The sequence below is a fragment of the Cryptomeria japonica genome, chromosome 9, assembly GCF_030272615.1.
Source record: "Cryptomeria japonica chromosome 9, Sugi_1.0, whole genome shotgun sequence".
Classification (NCBI taxonomy): domain Eukaryota; kingdom Viridiplantae; phylum Streptophyta; class Pinopsida; order Cupressales; family Cupressaceae; genus Cryptomeria; species Cryptomeria japonica.
This window is the reverse complement of record NC_081413.1, coordinates 744,042,228-744,066,992: the sequence shown is the minus strand read 5'-3', so window position 1 is coordinate 744,066,992 and position 24,765 is coordinate 744,042,228. Positions and strand designations below refer to the sequence as shown.

Here is a 24,765-nt window from a genome sequence, read left to right as displayed (position 1 = left end):
CCAAATAAAATGAATTTTAATCATACATTTCCCTATCAATGATTCAATAAGTTACATATTCTAGCTTTAGCTAACACTGAATGTTCAAAGATCTGTTAGGAACAATATATTTGCTTAGACAAGGGATCTAGACAATCGATAAACTATTATAAGAAATTCAATACATACATGAACGAGAGGAATCATATAATTCTTTGTTTGGACAAACCAAATCAAATGGATCCATTTCTCTTAGTTACAAGAGTGAATAATTTAAAATTAAATAGTATCTTAGTATAGAAAGGGAATAAGGGTACTCATCTCTATATGAAGCCACATTTTATGCTAGAACAAAATCGACTCATTTAGTTCCAGGCTGGAATCTTCAAGCTTAAAAATATACATTTGCAAGTAAACTTATGGGTTTCTTCTCTTTTCTAAACACAACAGTTTCATACCTAGCATCTACTCCAGCCAGAAATTTCTCCCTCTCCTATCAAGACTACAATGATCGCAGGATATGCCTAACTTGGGTAGAGTAATTATTTTGAAAACGCGTTAGATATTGTCAAGAAAATATCGTTGGGAGTTGTGAACCCTGACTCCTCATCCTTTAGCCTGCATCATCCTCTTCTATGTTAGTTTGGTTAGCTAGGACAGTTGGTTCTTCATATGTAATAATTAGTAAATAATTGTTTGCTAAACAAATTTTCTTAGATAGGGACAATTATTTGTTAATTATTTGAGCTCTTTTAGAAACTTTTAGCAACCAATTTTGTTAGGGTTGTTTAGTTGTTATTAATCTCAATCATTGATTGAGAATTAATCTCAGTCATTGGTTTTCCAACGAGAGTAGTATAAAAAGGGGTCAAGAGTCATTTGGAGTATATGAAGTTTGTGGAGAAACTTGCAATGTTAGCAAGTAGTCTTGCAGTATTAGCAAGGGCACAATGATAGCATTGGGGTAGTAGCGGGGTGGAATCTCAGCAGGCGAAATTAGGAGGTCATCGAAGCTCTGTTAGTAAGAGGCAAGAATTATTTATATCTCTTGATTTTTTGTAGTTGATATATATTCCTCATCTGTAGTACTAGTTTTCCCTTCGGGCTTTTTCCAGGGAAAATTGTCCGAAAATATTGTGTCATTGTGTTGCATATTTCTTTCTGCATGTTTTTATTTGTGAAGTTGTAGATGTTTTATTTTTCAGTATTTCATAGTTAAATAATCTTGATGAGATAGGAGATTAATAATTAGTAACTACAATAGAATTTTCAGATGGTATCAAAGCTAAGTAGAAAAAGTTTATCCTAGGCAAAGGAAAGAAAAATGAGGGTTTATAAAACCTAGTTTGACCTCTTTAGAATTATTATTTCTTTTATCCCTTGAGATGGCCTCAGAAGGTTTGAGAGATCAGGACAAATTAGATGGAGCCTCAAATTTTGGTGTCTAGAAAGCCAGAATTTCTTTATTGCTATAAGAGAATGGTATCAAGGAATATGTTACCACTATTATGACTGTACCTACATATCCAATACATCTTGTAAAATATAAGAAGGAAGATACCAAAGCGAGGAGGATAATCCTTGACGGTGCTAAGGATCATATAGTTCCGCATATCACAGATTTGGATACAGCGAAGGCAATGTGGGACGCCATCCTAAATCTATACCAGAATGCAACCACTAACTGGAAGCTGATTCTCAGAGAAAAGTTGAGGAATACTCAGATGAACAAGGGAGAAGATGTGACAAGTTACCTCACAAGGCTTAGACTTGTCAAGGATGAGTTAGCACTTGTTGGAGATAAACCAGATGATGATGAACTAGTATGGATAGCCCTAAATGGGTTTTCTACATAGTGGGATGTCTTTGTTCAAGTTATTAATGGATGAGACACCTTACCAAGTTGGGATTAACTTGTTAGGTCCAATATGGAAAGCTAATGTACTGAGAGGGGAGAGGTGAATCAGTACTTCAAAACTTTTCTTCAACATTAACTTTGTTGTTAAGCATAAACCAAAAATTGTTGTAACATAATATAATGCTAAAACAAATAAATAACAATCATACATGTTTCACTCCATAACACATATATTTTGGTTCTACAAAAACTCTTGGTTAGAGAGAAAAATTGCGGTGGGGATGGCACCCACAACTTCACTACTGCAATAATAAAGGTTGCTCGGTTAGAGCTACATGTTTAGTTATTTCTGATAGCTTACCCTGTTAAGAGTATCAAGATCGTTAGATCTACCTTGCTAAAGGATTTTACAACACTTATTCTAAATGTTGCACCTCGTTAAAGGCTTTATAATTTATAGACTTTGTTAGAGTCTTTTACCCTGTTAAAGGTTTCTCTTACAACTCAAAATATTACAACACAATATTACAAATATCTGCAACTTCACATCTGAAATGTTATAGCAGATTCTATGTGCTCAAAATGAGATTACCTTGCTTATAGCATACCTCAGTAATCCATAAAGTAACTTAGTAAACCCTTCTATTTACTCTATTCCTTAACTATTCTCTGAAATCCTTCTCGGTGACCTTTATGTCTTTGACAGTCACAATACTTAGTGCTTCCTTATCTATCACACATGTCTTGCTTCATATATCTATTGTCTGATCCAAAATTCATGTTGTATAAATAGATCTCTTATGTTGGTGATCTTGTTCATTGCTTTGATCTTACAAACATGATTCATTAAATGAATAGTCATACAAAATATTTCATTGCATAGATATCCTCAAAATCATACAAAATCTTTAAGGTACAATTTCCTAAGTGATAATGATTCCCTATTCCTCGATCTTGTAACATGTTTCCCATGTGTGTCTAGGTTTAATGAATCTGGTAACACATTTCACTCGGTGTGTGTTAACTCGGTATACCATTTTTGCTGCTCAGTAGACACATTGGTGATACTCGATAGATAGCTCGGTGTATACTAAGCTTTGTGACTACTTTCTTCTATAACTGACTGCTCTGTGCTTACCAACTGAATATTTCAGTAGTAGTAACCGACTAGAGTATATAGAATGACTTTGAACCTAAAACTAATGGCAACTTAGTAAATAGTAACAATCTCCCCTTTTGACATTAGTTGAGATGTTTGACAAAACTTCTTTCAAAGTCATAACTCAAAAATCTATATAATTACAAAATTTGACTAAACTGACAGTATATACAATTGACAATAAAATGGTATACTCAGATATACTCCCCTTATCGATATACTATACAAAACTCTGATTATACTATTCGGTTGTCACTGCTCGGTTGTCACTGCTCCCCCTATCAAAATTATTTGTATGTTGATCTGCTTATATACACTATACTCTTATGTATACTAGACTCCCCCTTTTTGACAAACATCAAAACTTAGTTACCATTCGGTGGAGGCAACTAGTCAAAAATGGATTTTTACTTTGTCCTGGCATCGGTGAGAGCGGTAGAGAGTGCATCCTTAACACTATCCATGAGTGAATTCTAAGTTGTAATGTCAGCTAACAGTGAAATTAGTCCATCTAAGGTGCTTCTCTCTGGCTGAGTGGATAAAGAGGTAGCCTTGTTGATCTGCTCTTGGGTGGAGGACAAGTGTGGAATGAATAATGTTTGAAGGGTCATAATGTCCATCCTTATTTGGTGCACTTCATTCCTAAGTTCCAATTGTTGAGCCATGAGCTGTTGTAGCTTGGTATAGAAATTCTGAGTAGAATTTGGCTCAGTGGTCAATGTATTGGAGAGATCAGTGATCTCTTTCTCAATCACTTCTGTTTTCTTCTTGATGTCTTTAATGAAAAAAGAAAATGTATAGAGTTTCTAAAATAATGAAAGAATGTGCTTGAGTTAAGGGGACAACTCAACAATAAATTTGACAAGTTTTACTTTGCCAATAGCAATGGCTTTCTGTACCTCTTCAATCATTTTAGCAATGAGCTCCTTGTCCTTCAATTTGCTCAAATATTCAGATGCATCTACTCCAGATGTCTCTATTTTAGTTAGGAGTTCATCTAGTTGAACATGGATTGCGGCATCTGTTGTCACTGTAGCTTCAGGTAGCATATCTGTTAATAGTGCTTTTACCTTTTGAAGTACTCTATTTTTCTTTTGAATAGCCATTTATTTTTCCTGTTCGGCTTTGCCTTTGCATAGTTCATCGAATTCAATGAGTGCTTACCCTTTTAATTTGGATATGTCTACATTTGGCAACACTATTAGTTTTGACAAATCTAATTTGAAACTATGCTTTTTCATTTTCTTTTCTTTAGTTTTCACCAGTTTAACTAATACAATGGCTTGGGAGGCTTGTTTACCCTCGGTAGGTTGCTCGGTAGAGGCAACACTTTTGTCAATTTCTTGAACCTCTGACGTAGCCTTCGGTGAATCCTTGCTCGGGGTCTCAGTTGTAACATTTTTAGTGCTAGAAGGGGCTTGAGAAGTCTGTTCCCAGGTGGCCTAAGAGGTAGCTTCTCCTTCTGTAGACTTGTGAGCCTCTATTCCTTGTTCAGTATCTTGAGGTGTCTCGGTTGAAATAGGCTGAGTGATCGGAGGATAGGGCTGAACTTGTTCCAAAACTAACTCACTTGAAACCAGTTGGGCATAAGCATTCCCTTCTATCATTTCCTATTCTTGTACCTCAGTATCCATGATATCCTCATCAATTTGTATAGTGTCAGCAGGGTCTTGCTCAGGGATATCAGGATCTTGCTCGGTGACATCAACTATTTCAACTTCAACTTGCTCACCAACATTCTTGATTCGAAAGATTTCCTGCCACTTTTCTTTGGTCTCATTCTCTACATCCAAATAAAGGCCATTCATCAATTTCAAGGCTCTTTGCTTGACTAGGAAGTTGGTCTGGTAGTTTTTCAGATGTTCACTTATTTCATCTACCGACATGTCAAACAAGAGATGTACCAGGCTTCTTTCTCTCATCTATTTCTCCAAGTCCATAGCATACTTCCACCTATTATCAATATGCAAATACAAATCTTTTGGAAGAGAATTAGATACTTCTAATGGGACCAACCAAAATTTCAGAAGTGTGCAGATGATAGCTTCTTCAATTTGTCTCTTTTCTTCATCATTCCTAGATTCATATTTAACATATCTAAATGCTCCAAATCCACCATATTGTTTCAGATTTGCATAGAAATTATCAACATTATGTACATCTTTCTGTTTACTCTTAACAATCTAAAATTTGCTTGCATCTTCAGATTCAGTGTCACTGCTCTCTTTAGTCAAAATGAGTCTCCGAGTAGATTTCTTATAATTTTTGGTTACTTTGGTGTGGAAACATTCTTCTGTTTCTTACTCAATGACATTGCAAATGATCTAGTGTTTGGGCACTTAACTAAAGGAGTCAGTGATACCTTTGATGTATCCTGTTTCTTCCTTTTCAAAATTTTTCCTTTAGGCAACTCGGTGCTTAATGTAATAGCTGCTTCTTGGGCTTCAGATTCCTCCTCAATGATGACTAGAGTGCCCTTGATAGGTGTGGAGGAAGAACTTTCTCCAAATTTCTCCGTTAATGCCTTAATCATTTTTGTTGCTTTCCTTGTAGCCTTGGGTACTACAATGCTCATCTTAACTTTCTTTTTCACTTCTTCATATGTACTGTATCTCAGCTCGGTAGTATGCCTTGGTAATGTAAGAAAAGCATCTATCTGCTACTGTGTAATGTCAAAATCAATCTCATAACCCATAGGTGGCAAAGATTGAGTTCTCGGTTCCATCACATTAACATAGCAGTAGTCGGTGTCTACTTCAAAGCATATGTCATCCTTGTATTTCTCTACTAACTTAGGTGTAATTCTATACCTGTTATGCATCTTTTCCTGAAACTTGCTAAAGTAATAATCCATAATCTCATTAAAGTTATCACCAAGCTTCTTGATGAAGTCATTGATTTAATGGGTGATTGGTCGGTGTAGCTCCCAAGCTACATTATCGATTGATGAAAAGAATTTCTCAAAATAGAAAAACATGCATACTAAAAGTGATCCAAACTTCAGTGTGTTTGCCGAGTTGTTCTTCTTTGGCTTCCTTATGGTGTTGAGATTCTCAAACGGGTTTTTCAACAATACTTTGCATAGATCAATTTTCATTCCTTTCTTCACAATTTTATATGCTAAATCTGTTGTTGCACAGGGTACACTATTTTCCCTTATCAATTGAAAGAAACAATAACCTATGACTCTAATTGCAAACTTCAGCTCTGCATCTGTGACATTGTTCAGGTTTAGTCCTCTGCAATCAGATTCAACTCCGATTAAAGTGATCAATTCCTTTTGTGATATCATTTTCTGAGCTCGGGCATGATCAAAAATAGGGTAACCGGTGATCAAGTGGATGATTTCCTTGGTGATCTTAAATGGTTGCTCTTCTAACCACATGAAGTCATCATGAACTCTACTCAAGACAAATTTAACCCACTGGGGTTTGAAGACTCACAGGTAGGTTAGGGCTTCTCTCAATCCCTTGACTTTAATGTGTTCAAATTTGCTATCCAGTTTTCCATCGGTACACAATTCATCATATGTGTCCTTGATCTCAACATGACCTAGTTCCTCAACCCGACACTTAGTGAAGAATCTGACATCCTCAACTAACAAAACCCTATCCGGAGTGAGTGAAAATGCAGTTTTATCATCTAGTTCAGATGCTACTTTGGGAGTTAGAGAGCATTTTAGTGAGGGCTTTTCAATGTTCTCAACAACAACGGGCTTCTGGATCTTAGGTGCCATTGCAAATTTTGGATAATTACTAACAAAATATTCTCAGGGTTTGAAGACTTTCAAACGGCAGATGCTTTCCACTTAGCAAATATAAAACTGATATTCACGACTAATATGATCGGTAAACTAGCTTGACAATGCATTGTGATTGAAGTAAATACCTTAAATTTTGCTTCGGAAGAGATTTGATCACCTTTGAATCGCTTTGCTCTGCTTTCTTGAAAACTTGGTAAGTGTAAAATGACCACGTAAAAAGCTTTAAGTACACAATTTTACCTTATCGTGCTCCGTGCGGTTAGGTAAGAAAAACATTAAATGCACTCAGTACCACTTCCTTTTTATGCTTTTACCGAGTAGCCAGACTTCCTGCATTTACCGACTAGACAGGCTTCCAAAAGACTTGATAAAATTTTTGAATTTCCTAATGCATGTTTAGCTATGCAGATTTTGAATTAAGTACATGATAAAATAGGAACTGTTATGATTTAACCTTGAGAGAATGCAATCCCTTCATACCTTCACCGATTAATTTGGAATAGGTGCACCTAACTCGGTAGGTAAGGTGTTTTCTTCATTTGACACAATTTCCTTCTTTTTCCAAATCATCTGTAATTTGCCTTTTATTTCCTTAGTATCTCCTCTAGGTTGATCTCTGCAATCTCTAGCCAAGTGTCCAACTTTGTGACAATGAAAACATGCCATACCAAGATTTCTCCATGATCTTTGGTTGTTCATTCCAAACCTTATAAAATAGTTGGCACTTATATGTTCATATCTTCCACAACATTCACACCATATCCTTGTATTATAATCCCATGGTACTACAGAATACTATCGGTTAGGATCTGTGTGAGTTCAGTAGACTATAGTATTTGCTCGGTGTGCAGACCACATATAGTTCTTCTGCTTAAACCAACACTTCTCGGTACTATGTCCATATCTATTGTAGTTTTTACAAAACCCTTTGAATTTTGCCTTATGATAATTGCTAGCAGACTTTGTCCTACATTGGTTAGATGTGTGACTATATTTATTGCAATTGTAACAATAACCATTAGACCTAGTGACATTCGGTTGCTTACCTTTTTTGATTTGGCACATGTTAGCAATATGTCCTTGTTTTCCACAGTAGTTGCAAATAGGCTTCTTTCCTTTGATGTTCTTCTTATTTCCAGCTTGCTTTGATGATTCTCCTCTCTCGGTAGTGTGGATTCCCTTCTTGGTAGAGTCTTTTCCTTTGTAACCGATTCCTGCAACTTTGTTGGGTCTTTTTGTATTCAGTTGCTCATCCAACATCTTTGATGCTTCATAACTCTTTTTCAGTGTTTCTTTGGATTTCTTCTCTGTTTCAAGTTCATCGGTCAACCTTGATTCTCATCATCTTTCAGATTTGCTTCATGATGTGCATAACCCATTTGATCTGACAGATTTTGTTGAATCCCAGTCAACCTTGTGATTTCATCATTCTTTTCAGATACTAATGCTTCAAGCTATTGTTTTTCTCTTTCTAAATCTCTTACTTTATCCTTAGTTGTCCTCAATGCATCAATATTTTCAGTCATCTATGTGTTGAAATGTTCATGTCCTCTTTTCATTGCTTTTAGCTAATCAGTCAATGATTTGTTCTTTTCTTTCAGTTCCCCAATCATTTCTTCAGTCTCTTCAGATATAATGTTCTTAGATGATGTCTCAATTTGTTCCACAAACTCTTGAGAGTCCTGCAAATTATCAGATGATCTTCTTCTAACTTTCAGAGATTTTTGCATTTGTTTCTGCATGTCAGCAATCACTTGATTAGCATGATCCAATTCATTTTGAAGATTCACAACTGTCCGAGATTGCTTGTAGTCTTCCATTGATAAGATCTTTCTCTTTAGGCAATTAAACCCTTTTCTAATATTCAAGCTCTGATACCAATTGTTAGGTCCAATATGGAAAGGTAATGTACTGAGAGGGGAGGGGTGAATCAGTACATCAAATTTGTTGTTAAGCATAAACCAAAAACTGTTGTAACATAATATAATGCTAAAACAAATAAATAACAATCATACATGTTTCACTCCATAACACATATATTTTGGTTATGCAAAAACTCTTGGTTAGAGAGAAAAACTGTGGTGGGGATGGCACCCACAACTTCACTACTGCAATAATAAAGGTTGCTCGGTTAGAGCTACATGTTTAGTTATTTCTGATAGCTTACCCTGTTAAGAGAATCAAGATTGTTAGATCTACCTTGCTAAAGGATTTTACAACACTTATTCTAAATGTTGCACCTCGTTAAAGGCTTTACAATTTATAGACTTTGTTAGAGTCTTTTACCCTGTTAAAGGTTTCTCTTACAACTCAAAATATTACAACACAATATTACAAATATCTGCAACTTCACATCTGAAATGTTATAGCAGATTCTCTGTGTTCAAAATGAGATTACCTTGCTTATAGCATACCTCGATAATCCATAAAGTAACTCAGTAAACCCTTCTGTTTACTCTGTTCCTTAACTGTTCTCTGAAATCCTTCTCGGTGACCTTTATGTCTCTGACAGTCACAATACTTAGTGCTTCCTTATCTATCACACATGCCTTGCTTCATATATCTATTGTCTGATCCAAAATTCATGTTGTATAAATAGATCTCTTATGTCGGTGATCTTGTTCAATGCTTTGATCTTACAAACATGATTCATTAAATGAATAGTTATACAAAATATTTCATTGGATAGATATCCTCAAAATCATACAAAATCTTTAAGGTACAATTTCCTAAGTGATAATGATTCCCTATTCCTCGATCTTGTAACACGTTTCCCGTGTGTGTCTAGGTTCAATGAATCTGGTAACACGTTTCACTCAATGTGTGTTAACTCGGTATATCATTTTTGCTGCTCGGTAAACACATTGGTGATACTCGGTAGACAACTCGGTGTATACTAGGCTCTGTGACTACTTTCTTCTATAACCGACTACTCTGTGCTTACCGACTGAATATTTCAGTAGTAGTAACCGACTAGAGTATATAGAATGACTTTGAACCTAAAACTAATAGCAACTTAGTAAATAGTAACATAACTTTGGAGTGATTTTACTCAAGAGAAGCTTAGACTAAGTCTTGTCAGTGGATCTAGCAGTAAGAGTCAGAAATGTGAGATGGACCAAGAAAACGTTGCCCTAGCAGGAAAAAAAAAAAACAAAGAAGGGGTCTAGCAAAGGATCAAATCCACAAAGTGAGAAGAAGAAGAAGAAGGACTTGTCTAAGATCAAGTGCTATGGATGTCACGAATTTGGCCACTATGTCAGTGATTTCCCACAAACGAAGAAGAATGAGAGGAAAGGGAAGAAGCATATGGCAGCTTCATCAAGTGCAAATGAGCTCTCTAGTAGAATGGAGGATGAGTTTGCACTCATATCTTGTATGGTTAGCTCAACCTCACAGAGTGTCTGGTATATAGATAGTGGGGCATCATTTCATATGACAAGAGTTAGAGAGTATTTATCCAATTACAACAAGGAGAACACTAGAATCTAGATCTCTATGGGGAACTTGTCCAAACTCAACCCAGTTGGGAAAGGGACTATTCAATTTTAGAGGGAGAATGGAAAGTTGATTTCCCTTCATGATGTTTTGCATGTGCTAGGCTTAGGTATGAATCTGATTTCCATATATGTCCTTCAAGATAAAGGCTACAATGTACTCTTTAGAGGGGCTCATGTGTTGATTAGGCATGAGGATTGGAAATCACCCATAGCTATTGGAGTTAGGAGTGGTCAAATTTATAGTTTGCAGTTTGATACTCCTAAGGCACTCATGAGCAATAGTAATCCTAGAGATCTTGGAGAGCTATGGCATAGGAGGATGGGCCATATACATCATGGATCACTTAAATTGCTTCATGAGACTGTGACAAGTGTTCCAGAGGTGAGCAAAGAGCACAATGATGTATGTAAGGGATGTGTGTTGGGGAAGTTTGCAAAAGCATCTTTTCCAAGGAATGACACTTGATCTGAGGTTGTTCTTGATCTAGTACATTCAAATATATGTGGGCCAATTCCGATGAAGTCTCTCAGAGGATATGAATACTATGTTACTTTTATTGATGATTTCTCCAAGAAGACCCGGATATACTTCTTGAAGACCAAGGATGAGGTTTTCAATCGCTTCTAAGAGTTCAAGGCTCTTTTGGAGAACTCAACAAGAAGGAAGATAAAGTTTATTCGGTCAGGCAATGAAGGCAAGTACAAAGAGAATGAATTCAAGAGATAGTGGACTGTTCCTTATAACCCACAACAGAATGGGGTTGTTGAGAGGAAGAATCGGTCCATATCGGAGGTAGCAAGGGCTATGCTACATGATCAGGACCAGCCCTGCTACTTATGGGCAGAAGCATGTAGTACAATAGTATACATACAGAATAGGGTTCCACATAAGGCACTAGGGAAGATGACACCAGAGGAAGCGTTTACAGGAAAGAAGCTAGATGTCAGTCACTTCAGGATATTTGGGAGTTTGGCATATTGTCATATTCCAAGGGATACACATACCAAGTTAGATATGACTACAGAGAGGGGGTACTTTGTGGGGTACAGTGAAACCTCAAAGGCATATCAGATATTTATTCCAGGGACCAGGAGGATTATAGTTAGGCATGATGTCAAGTTCATGGAGGACAAGGCATTTAGGAGGTCCAGAGATTCGCCAGCAGAGCATCAGAGTGAGCAGCTGATAGAAGCTCCAAGGATAGCTCAACCAAGTCAAGGGCAGAAAAGCTCAAGTACAGTCACTAGTACCAGTATAGGCTCAGGTGGTGAGAGTTCACAGAGTATGAAGCAACAGGTGTAGGAAGATATGCATCAAGAAGACACGGAGGTTGAAATTTCATCCTCTATAGTTGGTAGTAGGAATTGTGAGATTCAGCAGACACAAAAGAATACTCAGGAGTTAGTGAGTACTCCTAGGAGGAGTAGTAGACAACGGAGATAACCAACCAGGTATGATGACTATGTTGCATTAGTTAGTCAGTTGGTAGATAGAAAACCTTATAGCTATCAGGAGGCTGCACAACATCAGGTGTGGAAAGATGCAATGGTTGAGAAATATACCTCAATAATGCATAATGATGTGTGGGAGGTAGTTCCTAGACCAACAAATAGGGTTGTGGTTGGATCGTACTGGATCTACAAGATCAAGGACAGTGCAGATGGTAGCATCGAGAAATACAAGGAAAGGTTTGTGGCAAAGGGGTTCTCTCAAAAGGAGGGAATAGACTATGAGGAGATATTTTCTCTAGTGATTAGGTATACTTCTATATGAGCTGTAATCTTAGTTTCAACACTATGGCATGGCAGATCCATCAAATGGATGTCAAGATAACATTCCTAAATGGTGAGCTGAAAGAGGAGGTATACATATAACAACCAGAAGGATTTGTAGCACACAGCAAAAATACCCACTCGTGTAGATTGAAGAGAGCTTTGTACGGACTCAAGAAGGCTCCTAGAGCATGGTATGAGCGCATTGATAGTTACTTGCACGAAATAGGCTTTGTGAAGAGTGAGGTAGATACTAACCTCTACTACTTGGTGGTTGGGGGTGAGATTCTCATTCTTGTCCTATATGTGGATGACTTGTTTCTAACAGGTTCACTGGGGCTCATAGAAGAGTGCAAGAGGGACCTTGCAGTAGAGTTCGAGATGAAGGATTTGGGACTTATGCACTACTTTCTAGGCTTGGAGGTATGGCAAACAGATGGAGAGATTTTCCTTGGACAAGGGAAATATTGCATAGAAATATTGAAAAGGTTCAGGATAGAGGATTGCAAAGCCATGTCTACACCTATGATCATGAATTTGAGGAAGGTAGACACATCCAGGAAGAAGGATATAGATCCCACCTTATATGGGCAGTTGATTGGTTCTCTCATGTATTTGGTCAACACCAGGCCACATATAGCATTTGCAGTAAACTCTCTTAGTCAGTTCATGGTTGAGCCAAAGGGAGTACATTGGACAGCGGCAAAGCATGTGTTGCATTATTTGCGAGGTACAATCAAATATGGGATTAGGTATGCTCGAGGTGAAGGAATCAGGTTGATGGGCTATACTGACGCAGATTGGGCAGGTAGTACAACAAACAAGAGAAGCACTTCAGGGTGTTGTTTTAGTCTGGGATCAAGAGTTGTGTCTTGGTTCAGCAGGAAGCAGAATTTTGTGGCTCTGAGTTCTACAGAGTCGAAATACATAGCAGCTAGCATGGCGACATGTGAAGCTATATGGCTTTGAAATTTGTTACTAGCCTTGTTTGGTCAAAAGGTGGAGACTATAGTGATACACTACGACAATCAGAGTTGCATCAAGTTGAATGAGAATCTCGTGTTTCATGATAGGTCAAAACATATAGACATTAGGTATCACTTCATCAGAGATTGTGTACAGCGGAGGATTGTTGAGCTACAATATATACCTACAGATCAACAGGTAGAAGACATTCTTACAAAAGCATTGGGGAAGGAAAAATTCATCTTCTTCAGAGAGAAGTTGGGTGTCATGCAAAACAACTTCCTCACTAAGAGGGAGTGTTAGTTCAGTTAGCTAGGACAACTAGTTCTCCATATGTAATAATTAGTAAATAAGTATTTGATAAACAAATTTTGTTAGATAGGGACAATTATTTGTTAATTATTTGAGCTCTTTTAGAAACTTCTAGTAACCAATTTTGTTAGGGTTGTTTAGTTGTTATTAATCTCAACCGTTGATTGAGAATTAATCTCGGTCGTTGGTTTTCCAATGAGAGTAGTATAAAAAGGGGTCAAGAGTCATTTGGAGTATACGAAGTTTTTGGAGAAACTTGCAATGTTAGCAAGTAGTCTTGCAGTGTTAGCAAGGGCGCAGTGATAGCATTGGGATAGTACCGGGGTGGAATCTCAGTAGGACAAATTGGGAGATCGTGGAAGCTCTGCCAATAAGAGGCAAGCGGTATTTGTATCTCTTGATTTGTTGGAGTTAATATATATTCTTTATCTGCAATACTAGTTTTCCCTTCGGGGTTTTTCCAGGGACAATTGTCCAAAAATATTGTCACTATGTTGCATATTTCTTTCCGAGTGTTTTTATTTTTTGAAATTGCAGTTGTGTTATTTTTCAGTATTTCGCAGTTAAATAATCTTGATGAGATACGAGATTAATAATCAGTAACTGCAATAGAATTTTCACATTCTATGCCGAATTGAGAGCTTTGGGACATTGCCGATGCAATAACCCTGCTAGACGTTTTCAAAACGAGGAAACATAGACCAGGCCTATGATCTATGTAAAAGAATGCCTCGTAGAATTACATGCAAAAATGTGGAAGAATAGATGAGGCACGTGAGCATGCCATGATTGCAAACTGAGCTTGAAATGAGTTTGTCGAAAGTCTTTAGGAACTTCGAACAAATCTTGTTGCAGCATGTAAAGAACGACTCCACAACATTTTGCCAACCTCCTTCTCGCCTGTGCAAATATGAGAGCTATCGACAACCTTCCAAGCATAAAATCTTATGAATCCCTTGAATAATGGGTCGCGAGAGATTTTGAAATCAACCCTTGAGGGATAGGGATGCCATACCGAGTTAATGGCACGAACATCCGTTCCCTTCCATGTGCCATACTCTTTCTCTTGCACACCTTACTTCGGTCTAATTATTCACGTGAATGATCAGGGAAATGGCAAGGGCACCATTCCTCATTAATTTCAAAATATGTACTTTTTCCTCTTCCAAGTGTTAATTGTCCTATCCTTATTTTATTTGTTTTTTATTTCTTGGGCATGAAAAGTGCCATGTGACATTTATCTTATAATAGAAGGAAATCTGATGATTGCAAGAATATTAGTAGCATATAAGAGTTTTAAAAATATGGATAATAATAGAGTTGCTTAAGTATTTGAATGTAATGGTTTCATATAGTTGGAGACAAGTGGCAATGATTCTATTTTATTTGGAGTAATAAAATAACACCTCCACAAAAATCAAAGATAACATAATAATGCAAGAGATATTACATAATTGTCTTGCATATTTATTAGTTGTCAAGGACTCTTTCACTCTCATTAAAGATGTAACAGTTTCATATACGTAGAGACAAGTGGCAATGATTCTATTTTATTCAAAGTAATAAAATAATACTTGTAGAGAATTTGAAACATACATGCATTTACCTATCATCTACACGTCAAATTTATTCAAAATCATTTTTTTATTTACGAATATTTATGTCATTGTAGATATATAAAAATTATTATTCTAAATTGTTTATATATTGATCAAATTATTATTTCTGCCATAAACTATTATTTTAATTCAATATACTATGTACATAATTTGGAGTCCAAGTGCAAACTCCAAATTGGGCATTATCAGAAGCCTTGCAGGTAACGTCGCAGCAATTTATTTATTGTGATTCTTAGTTTTTACATTGCTACTAACGAGCGATTAAAAGTGATTATTTGGAGTTTAGATAATCCACAGATTCCAAAAATAAATAATAAATTGGCTTTCACATTGCTACTAACGAGCGACTAAAACTGATTATTTTGAAGTTTTTAATAATCCAGCGATTACTTTGGAGTTTAGATAATCCACAGATTCCAAAATGAATAAATTGGGCTATGTTAATAGCCATTAAAACTGATTATTTTGGAGTTTTGATAATCCAGATATTACTTTGGAGTTTAGATAATCCACAGATTCCAAATTGGATTTTGCATAATGTGGAGATATCACGCTTCAACTATAAATAGTAGCTGAAAGCATTAAATTTTTTCTCACACAATAGATGGCGAAGAAATACGTAAATGTGTGCGTGCTCTTGTTATTGCTCATGGTTTCTTTTGGTTTTGCTTCTGGTAAGATGCATGCATTCTTATTCAGTATTTATTTTCTGAAATACATACATAATAAATTTACTAATTTGGAATTCGTTGGTAATTTACAAGAGTCCATGGTATATGAGGGCGATGGGTATTGCGGATTTTGGAGCGGTCATTATAAAGGGATATGCTCAATTTTTACGAATGGTTGTTTCGATACCTGCAAGAAGTATGATAATGCTTACAGTGGAGATTGCGTTGGGTTTAGTTGTATCTGTTACAATCCCTGTTAGAATTGCCTTATCATTAATCACAGTGTCATGACAGAATAAAGAAGCAATAAAACTACTCTACTCTTCTTATCACTACTAATATATAAACTTATCTTATGGTACAGGGCTTGTATATATATGTTATAAAAACTGTTAGAAAAGCAAGCTCCTCTTCTTACGAGCCTGATAAATAAATAGTTATATAGATTTATGTGAAACAAAATAGTTTGATCGTGTTCCATATTTTAATAATATTTAATGAGATTACATTTTGTTTTCAAATAATTTCAGTTAAATAATTTTAACTTTGAATAAATTATATTTTATTTATATAATTATAATTACATTGAAGACGTGATCGATCTGATTTTGACAATCAAAGATAAAAACTGCGTTAATTGAATATAAGACGATTGCAACAATCGCTATTGTTTCATAAATCATATGTGGCTTCTCTATTTTCGTACGCTTCCCTCTACACACAAAATCTATTTTTATCGAATTCGTTCAATACAAAGTTGCTTTATACACACTATGAGAATTCTATTTCATATTTCTACAAAAATTTGTCATTTTATCTTTAAAGCAAATAGGCAATTCATTTTATTAGTAATTGTCAATAGGTTAGTATTAATGCAATGGACTCCATTCAATTTTGATTAACTTGTTATTATTCAATTGCTTTTCCACTAATTAAAAATATGAATTTTTTATTTTGATATTTTTTTTCCAATTTTTCAAAAATTAAGATACATAATTTTTAAATTTTTAAATTATAGAAATGATTTTTCTCCAATCTAATTGACCAAAAAGTTTACATCTTATTAACAGATTTCATTATCTAAATAAAAAAATTTTGGCAAAATTTTAGATACAATAACATAATCTTTAACATTTAGAATTTTTTTTTCAAATTATTTAGAATCTATATCTGCATTTTTTTAATTTTATATTATATAAATAAATAAACCTATAATTAATTGAATAAAAGATGATTCCAACAATCACTATTGCTTGATAAATATTTTGTACCTTCCCTCTACACACAAATCTATTTGTATCTAATTCGTTGAATACAAAAATACTTTATACACACCATAGGGGCAAAGTAAGACGTGAACTCTAATTCATATTTCCACAAGTGTGTCAATTTATCCTTAAAGAAAATATGCAATTCATTTTATTAATGTTTTAATGAAATGCTTTGGACGGAGAGACTTTAACTACAAAGTGCACATATGACATGCCACTATCTTAGAGACACATAGATGAACATTACATTAGATTACATTAGATGACATGCAAACTGAGATTTCCTAATTATATAATAAATTAATATTCTATGATTTATAATATATTATGTTTATATCTATTAATATTATCTATAAAATATATATTACTTGTAATATTTATATTGAACATTTTTTATTTTGTATAATAAATATAATTTAAATATATGTTTTATGAAATTTAATTTATAATTTTAAATAATAAATATTAAAAAATTTAAATATATAATATATCTAATGTAAATAAAATGTAATATTGAATTAAAACTAAGTCATATAGATGACCTACTAATTACTATTTTTAAATGTAATATAATTAATATTTGAACTAAAAGAGAGGTAAAAATTTATTAAAACTCAAAAATAATATAAAGCATTAGAGTACCTTATTATTAATCCACTAAGTTATCTAGCATATGAGACAATGCTGGAGGCAACTATCCCCGATCCACAATGTTCAAATTCTGCATTTGATCAAAAGTCCATATTCTGCATTTGATCAAAAGTCCATTTGGCCAAACAATCTGCAACTCCATTTTACTCCCTAGGAATATGACTAAAAGTAACAAATTCCAAAGAACCACAGAATCAAAGAATCTTTTTAATAACCACAACTAAGTGTCAACTAACATCATCAATCTTTTGACCATTCATCAAAGTCACTACCACCAAAGAATCGGATTCATAAATAATCATATGCCAACAAAGATCACAACCACACTCCACAGCATACAAGATGGAAAGAGCCACCATTAAATTATTAGTACGAATACCCTTATAAATAGAAAAAATAATTTGAACACCACGAGAACTATCACGACCAATCCCACCAATACCAACATGACCACTAAAGAACAACCATCTTCAAAAAAAAAAATTAAAAATGAATAGAGCAGTCAAATAAAAAAAATGCATTTACATAATATGTTAAAAAATAAACAATAAAGAACAACCATCTTCATCTTCATCTTCATATCCATCTTGATGTCTATATCTATCTCTATTTTTGTTTCTCTCTCCCATATCTCCCTCCTTAACTTTTCCCTTATCCTTATCTCTCTTTTCTTTATATTTCCCACTATATTTACCTTTTTATCTTTTTCTTCTTCATCTATGTGGGTTTCTCTCACTTCTTTCTGCTTCCAACTACAACTATTCTTTCTCAACAAGACTCTCCACATCCCATAACTCTCTTTCCAATATCACTCTAGGAATGAATCAACACAAACTTCCTCATGACCCACCTCATCTTCCTATTTGAACTCATCCTCTCATCTAATGTAATCACTTCTCATGCATCACACTCTCCTTTGTGGCTTTAAGCTCTCTATCGATAAGGAATTTGCACACCTACAATGATTCTTTCAATCTCTCCATAAATTCTTTGCCATTAAATTATTCTTCTATGGCTTGTTCTTCTCATCTCTCAATTGCTCAAGGCTCCATAGACACCTACAATAGTTTTGTTGATCCTTTGAGACAACTTCACCACTTCGAATTCACCCATAAATCTACCACTTTAGCTACAGTTGTAGGTCCTAGTGGATCCTTTCCACTCTAATACCACTTGATGCAAGACACTTAGCCCTGCTCACAACTCAAAAAACTCACTAGCCCATGATTGCAATCATTTATTTCATACATTAAATACATTCAATCACTAACATTAAAATCCTCCATTACTAAAAAATTATTATAAATTTTCATCACAGATTAGCAAACAACTTCAATACTAATCTATTAACATGAGACTATGCTCTTCCCCATCTCTCTCCTTATCTGCAACACATCCTAACTTTGCATTTCTCTTACTCTTATTTTGAAACTCCATATCTTTGCAACCTCACATTACCAACCATAATATTAATTTTATGATTGTCTTTTAATTTATGAATACCAAAATATACAACTCAATCTCACAAGCATGTCCTCATTTTTCTCTTTCCTATCAATGCACAACCACAAATGAAATGATGCCCAATTAATATGCAGTTATACTCAGTCTCCTAGCTAGTCTAATTCTTCATGACTTCTCTCCTCTTTATACCATATTCCCTTGCACCTAAATTCAAATCGGTGTTGTCATGTCCTTCACCTCCAAATCGATAAACAAAAAAACATAACGTGACTTAAAATTTTGTAAGCTCTTTCTCCACTTCACCTTCTCTATTGCCTCTTCAACATTGACTAAAATATATCCACATGAAGAAAATAATATTAAATCTTTCTAAGTCCATTGTACAATGTTTGTGAAAGGAAGCTAAGGTGCAGAAAACACTTCCTAACACTAATCTAGTGGGGGAGAGTGTGTATTTTGTTTTACAAATCTTAGCTATTAGAGAAATAGAAACATATTCATAAGGAAATAATGACCATGCATAAATATAAACACAAAGAACACAAGATATATCATGGGGAAAATGGTAATTTGGAGGAATTGATTATGTGTTGCATTGATGTTTTGTCATTGATGGAAACACCAGCTTCTCTAGCTTCTTTGGCTATTTATCTGTATTCTATTGGTCCTGGTAGGATGATTGGTTTCTGGTTGGTAAGATCATGATGATCCGGTATGCTACGATATGCTTTGGTCTATGGAATTGGTTGGGATTGGTTATTCATATGCTCCTGATGTGTATCACATTCAGTTGGTTCAGGATTTGATGATCTGGAATCTATCACTTGTTCTAGTAAGCCTTTTGGTTGCTGGTAAGGGTTTCACCGACAGAGCTCTATTGAAGATATTTTGATATTATGCATAAGTGGTTTTGGTGCGGCTTCTAGAAGGTTATCCAGATACTGATGGTTATCATGTTCATGTTCCAGTTACTCGTGGTGTTTTATTTGTCTTATGGTGACCTATTATAGGTTAGGTGGTTATTATGATAGGTTATGGACCGGTTTATGTAACATGTGGGTTGATGCTCCCAATGCATTACCGGTTGGATTCATTGATTGGATTATGTTTTTTTGGTCTTAGGCCGACTTGGTTGATCATTAGATTGCGAGTATAAGTTATGACTTTATTGTATTATCTTTTAGGTGGCTGACCTAATTGTTTAGGTCCCGGGTTGGTATAAATATGATGTAAGATGTCTTTGTAGATTGATGAGATCATGTATGGTATGGGTTATGGGACTATCTGTATGCGAATAATGTTGTAATCATATGCAAAGGTTCTGGTTGATCATAGATGATTGGATTGAGTTTGTGGAAGAGGTTTAAGGCCTCTAGTATTGATCTTAACTAGAAATGTACTTAGGCATGTGAGATGTTATACTTGCAGTTCAATCTTAATTACAGATTATTGTCTAATGCTTTATGTAGTCAGTGAGACTCCTTTTGTGATGAGAAATGTCCTCAAGGCTATTGGCCTTCTTTCATTTGCATGCCCCTTATTGTAATATTTATTCATCTGATCAGTGGATAGATATTGTGGGTCTCCAATCCCATCATGGTTTTTCCTCTTTAAGGTTTTCCACGTATAAATATGTGGTGTTCATATTTGTGGTTGTATTATTTCTTATTGTTATATGCTTTTATGTTTACCGATTGTTGAACTTTGTATTAATAAGGTTAAATTTCTCCATTCTGGTAGAACACTGATTCACCCCCCCTCTCAGTGTTCCTGGATCCCAATAATTGCTATCAAAGCATGGTGCCTCAGAGTAAGTCTAACTGCTTGAGGAAGATCTTGTATCCAAAATCTATGGAGATAATCTTAAGGAAGGAACTTCAAGTAGCACTTGAAGACTATGATGTTCAAAGATTGAGGAACATGAAGATGCAAGATGAGTTGAAATCTATGAAATAATACATTTTTACTCTGCAGGATAGGTTATCATCTGCCCAAGCTAAAAGGAAGGAACTTTTACAAAATCGGGATGATGAAGAGTAGGATGCCCTTAAGGAACAACGTCAGAAGCTGAGTCAGCAGAATATTTTCATGAAGAATGAAATGCAAGCCCTAACTGTGAGGATGTCTAAGGAGATTGAAGACCGAAAGAAGAATGAATAAAATCTTGCTATATCTCTAAAAGACAGATCTGAGGAATGCATTAGGTTGGTGCATGAGAATGATGTGTTGAGAACTGAATTGGTGCAATCACAAAATAATGAGTAAGAATTGGAAAGAATGGTAACAATCCTAAGAGTAGATCTGGATGTTGCAAATGAATACAAAGAAAAGTTCAAGGTTAGTTCTACTAAGCTTGATGAATTATTGAAGGATCAAAGGGACACCAGAGACACTAAAGGTCTTAGATTTGAGCATGGAGAAAGCTTTAGTACTGCAAATTAAGATAACACATCTGGTCAGAAGGTCAACCGGAATCAGAGGTCACCGGTAAGGCAACCCAATGCACATAAATTTAATGGTAGATGCTTTGTTTGTAATAAATCTAGTCATATGGAAATACATTGTAGAAATAGAGAAAATCAGAATAATAATGCAGTTCATGGTCAGTGTTCAAACTGTAAGAAGTATGGTCATAGGACAAAAACTTGTAGAATGAGTGTTAAATGTCATGCATGTGGAAAGTTTAGACATATGGCTAATTAATGCAGGTCAAAGAATGATCAAGGTTACAGTAAGGCAATTCAGAAGAATAATGTCACTTGTTATGCATGCAACAAAGTAGGACATATTGCTAAATTTTGCAGAAGCAAGAACCAACCAATAGAAAGTGATAAATATAATGAGAAGGGAAAGAAAAAGGTTGATGACATTCAGAAGGAGCATGAGAAGAAGTGGGTCATGAAGTCTAAGGCTTGATCAAAAGAATCAATTGCCCCATATTTTCATTTGGTTGAAGGGTACACCCTAGTTACTCAACTAGAAGAGTAGAATGTTCCTGTACCAGCAGGAAACTCATCTAATAACTAAGGCATTCGCCTTAGGGGGAGGCAAATTGATGATAGATCTTGCATTGCCCCTCGTAGTGGTCTGGAAGCTTCTTTTAGATCTTTTGAGAAGTTAGTTTGAAGGTTAATTGGCAAAGATTTGTTGGTTCTTGGATCTAGTTTGGTTTATCGGTAAGTCACTTTATGAGTGATGGTTTGGTCATGTACATCTACAATTAAGTATTTTAGAATCTTTGGTACTGAATTGGAAGTTTGAACCTAGATGTGATGAAAGGATATTTATTGGTTATTCTAATGAAAGCAAAGCATATATATGTTATAACAAAAGATTGCAAAGAATTGTGGAGAGCTCTAATGTCAAGGTGGATGAGGGGTATAGAGGTCAAATCAAAGCAAAAATCGACAGTGAAAATGATCATAACTGAATCGGTAACACCTTTACCAGAACAAAATGATGAACCAGTTACTCCGGCAATATTAGAAAATTTAACAAAGATCAGGGAAGAGGAACAGAAAGTCATAAGACTCCTAGGTATGTAAGGTTGAATCATTCAGAAGATCAGATCATTGGAGATAAGAACAAAGGAGTGATGACAAGAAGAAGATTGACAGCTATTGAGGTATGTTTAATCTCTCAAGTTGAACCAGTATCAGTAACTGAAGCATGTAAAGATGAATGTTAGATGAAAGCTATGGAAGAGGAATTGGATCAGTTAGAAAAGGACAACACATGGACTTGGATGTTATTGGGACTAGGCCTGATTGGTTTGAAATGGATATTCTCAGAAGGAAGGAATTGATTATGTTGAATCCTTGCTCTGGTAGCTAATATTTTTAGATATTTTCAATGATTTTTCTATTACGGTTTTGTTTTATGATGACTTTGAACCTTGAGCATATTCAGATATGGATTGGGCTAGAGATATAGGTAATTGGATAGGCTCATCTAGTGAAGCTTTCTTTCTTGGAAAGAAACTTGTTTCATGGATCGGCAAGAAGCAGTCATGTACTTCTTTATCTACTGTTGAAGTTGAGTATGTTGTTGCTGCTACTAACTGTACACAAGTTCTATGGTTGAAGCAAATGTTGAAGGATATAAAGCTAGATTGTAATGTACTGGTAGTTATTCACTTTGATAACTCTGTTGCTATTGACATATCAAAAAATCTGGTATTTCTATCAAGTATAATTTTTTGAAGGAGTAGGAGGAAGCAAATGAAGCCAGATTGGTTTGAGGAATCATTTGAGTATTTGAGAGATAAGTTGAGGTTTTCTTCCCTTTTGGTAGAGACTTGAGTGATTCTTGTTGGCATCAGTCCGATATGCATTATCAGAGCTATTATTCATTCTAGATTGATGTGTTGATGCTACTACTCAGGGGGAGTAGTTAGTCTTGTGATTTAGTGGTTTATGATTTTTCTTTGATATTTATGTCAGATCTTTGGCATTGATATCAAAGGGGGAGAGATATTGATGTGAAAAACTTAAGGCGTTATATACATTAGGGGGAGAGATATTTATGTGAAAAACATAGCTTAATAAAGATATAAGTCTAAGTCAGATATTATTGGCACAAGGAGGAACTGAATTTCAGATTGATTGTATCCCATTAGAGGAGTTTTGGTTCAGGTCTATGAATGGTTAATTGGTACAGAGATATTTGGTTCAGAACCTCATTGTCATATCATTTTGTGGGTGATTGTTGGTTGTCTTCCATTGGGGGAGACTTGTTTAGCATTTCTTAGCACTTGGATGTTTTTCACATCTAGTGTTGTCATCAATGCCAAAGGGGAAGATTATTGGCAATTTGGAGGAATTAATTATGTGTTGCATTGATGTTTTATCATTGATGGCAACACCGACTGCTCTAGCTGCTTTGGTTGTTTACTGGTATCGGATTGGTCCCAATAGGATGATTGGTTTCTGGTTGGTAAGATCATGTTGATCTGGTATTCTTCGATATTCTTTGGTCTGTGGAATTGTTTTGGATTGGTTATTCATGTGTTCCTGATGTGTATCACATTTAGTTGGTTCAATGTTTAATGATCCAAAAGCTATCACATGTTCTAGTAAGCCTTTTGGTTATCGATAAGGGTTTCACCGATAGAGATTTGTTGAATATCTTTTGATATTATTCATACACCCCACTACTATAATAGTTTTCCATGCTACCATGCAACACGTCTAACAGCTACTTGGCCACATAGGGCTTGTTCCAATGGTGAATACCATGTATAACAGTTCGATAACTTCTTCAAACACATCATGGTTATTGTTCCTTGCAATGTTTGTGTTCAACTCAAACACTACTTCGTGGTTGGTTACATAGTCAATAAAATCATCAACTCTTTTTTTGCAAGGTATTTATTATGTGGAACAATCCTCATAGTGCTCATGTTTCATAGCACAAAGTCCTTATCTCATTTGTACTTAATAAGGTCGATATGGTGATAAGTCAATATTGATATTGATCTCCCTATGCAAATCGTTTTCTATGAGTCTCAGTGTTATGCCAAGTCAACTTCACTTTTGTCGACTTCCTTTATAACATGCATGGTTTTGTTGACTATGTCTTGCAATGCTTAACTCAATGCATTAATGCATACGATATACCCCAAGCAAGTTGATATGTATATATCAACATATATATATATAACATAAATGTTGTTATTTGATACTCATGCCATTCTTTTAACTTTTAACATTACATATATATATATAAATGATTATATATATGTATAAACAAAATACATGAAGTAAAGTAATTAAATTTC

General features: G+C 35.1%; 1 protein-coding gene across 1 annotated transcript; it reads left to right on the top strand.

Moving 5' to 3' along the window:
• Positions 1-12,545: 12,545 nt before the first annotated feature.
• On the top strand, positions 12,546-13,001 carry LOC131858625 (secreted RxLR effector protein 161-like). Its single transcript, XM_059211921.1, has one exon. It carries the CDS (start codon positions 12,546-12,548, stop codon positions 12,999-13,001), a length of 456 nt encoding a protein of 151 aa, XP_059067904.1.
• The last annotated feature ends 11,764 nt before the right edge of the window (positions 13,002-24,765 follow it).

What these genes read in the sequence shown, in the direction of transcription:
- LOC131858625 (XM_059211921.1), top strand. Translation starts at nt 12,546, where the DNA reads ATGTCTACACCTATGATCATGAATTTGAGGAAGGTAGACACATCCAGG.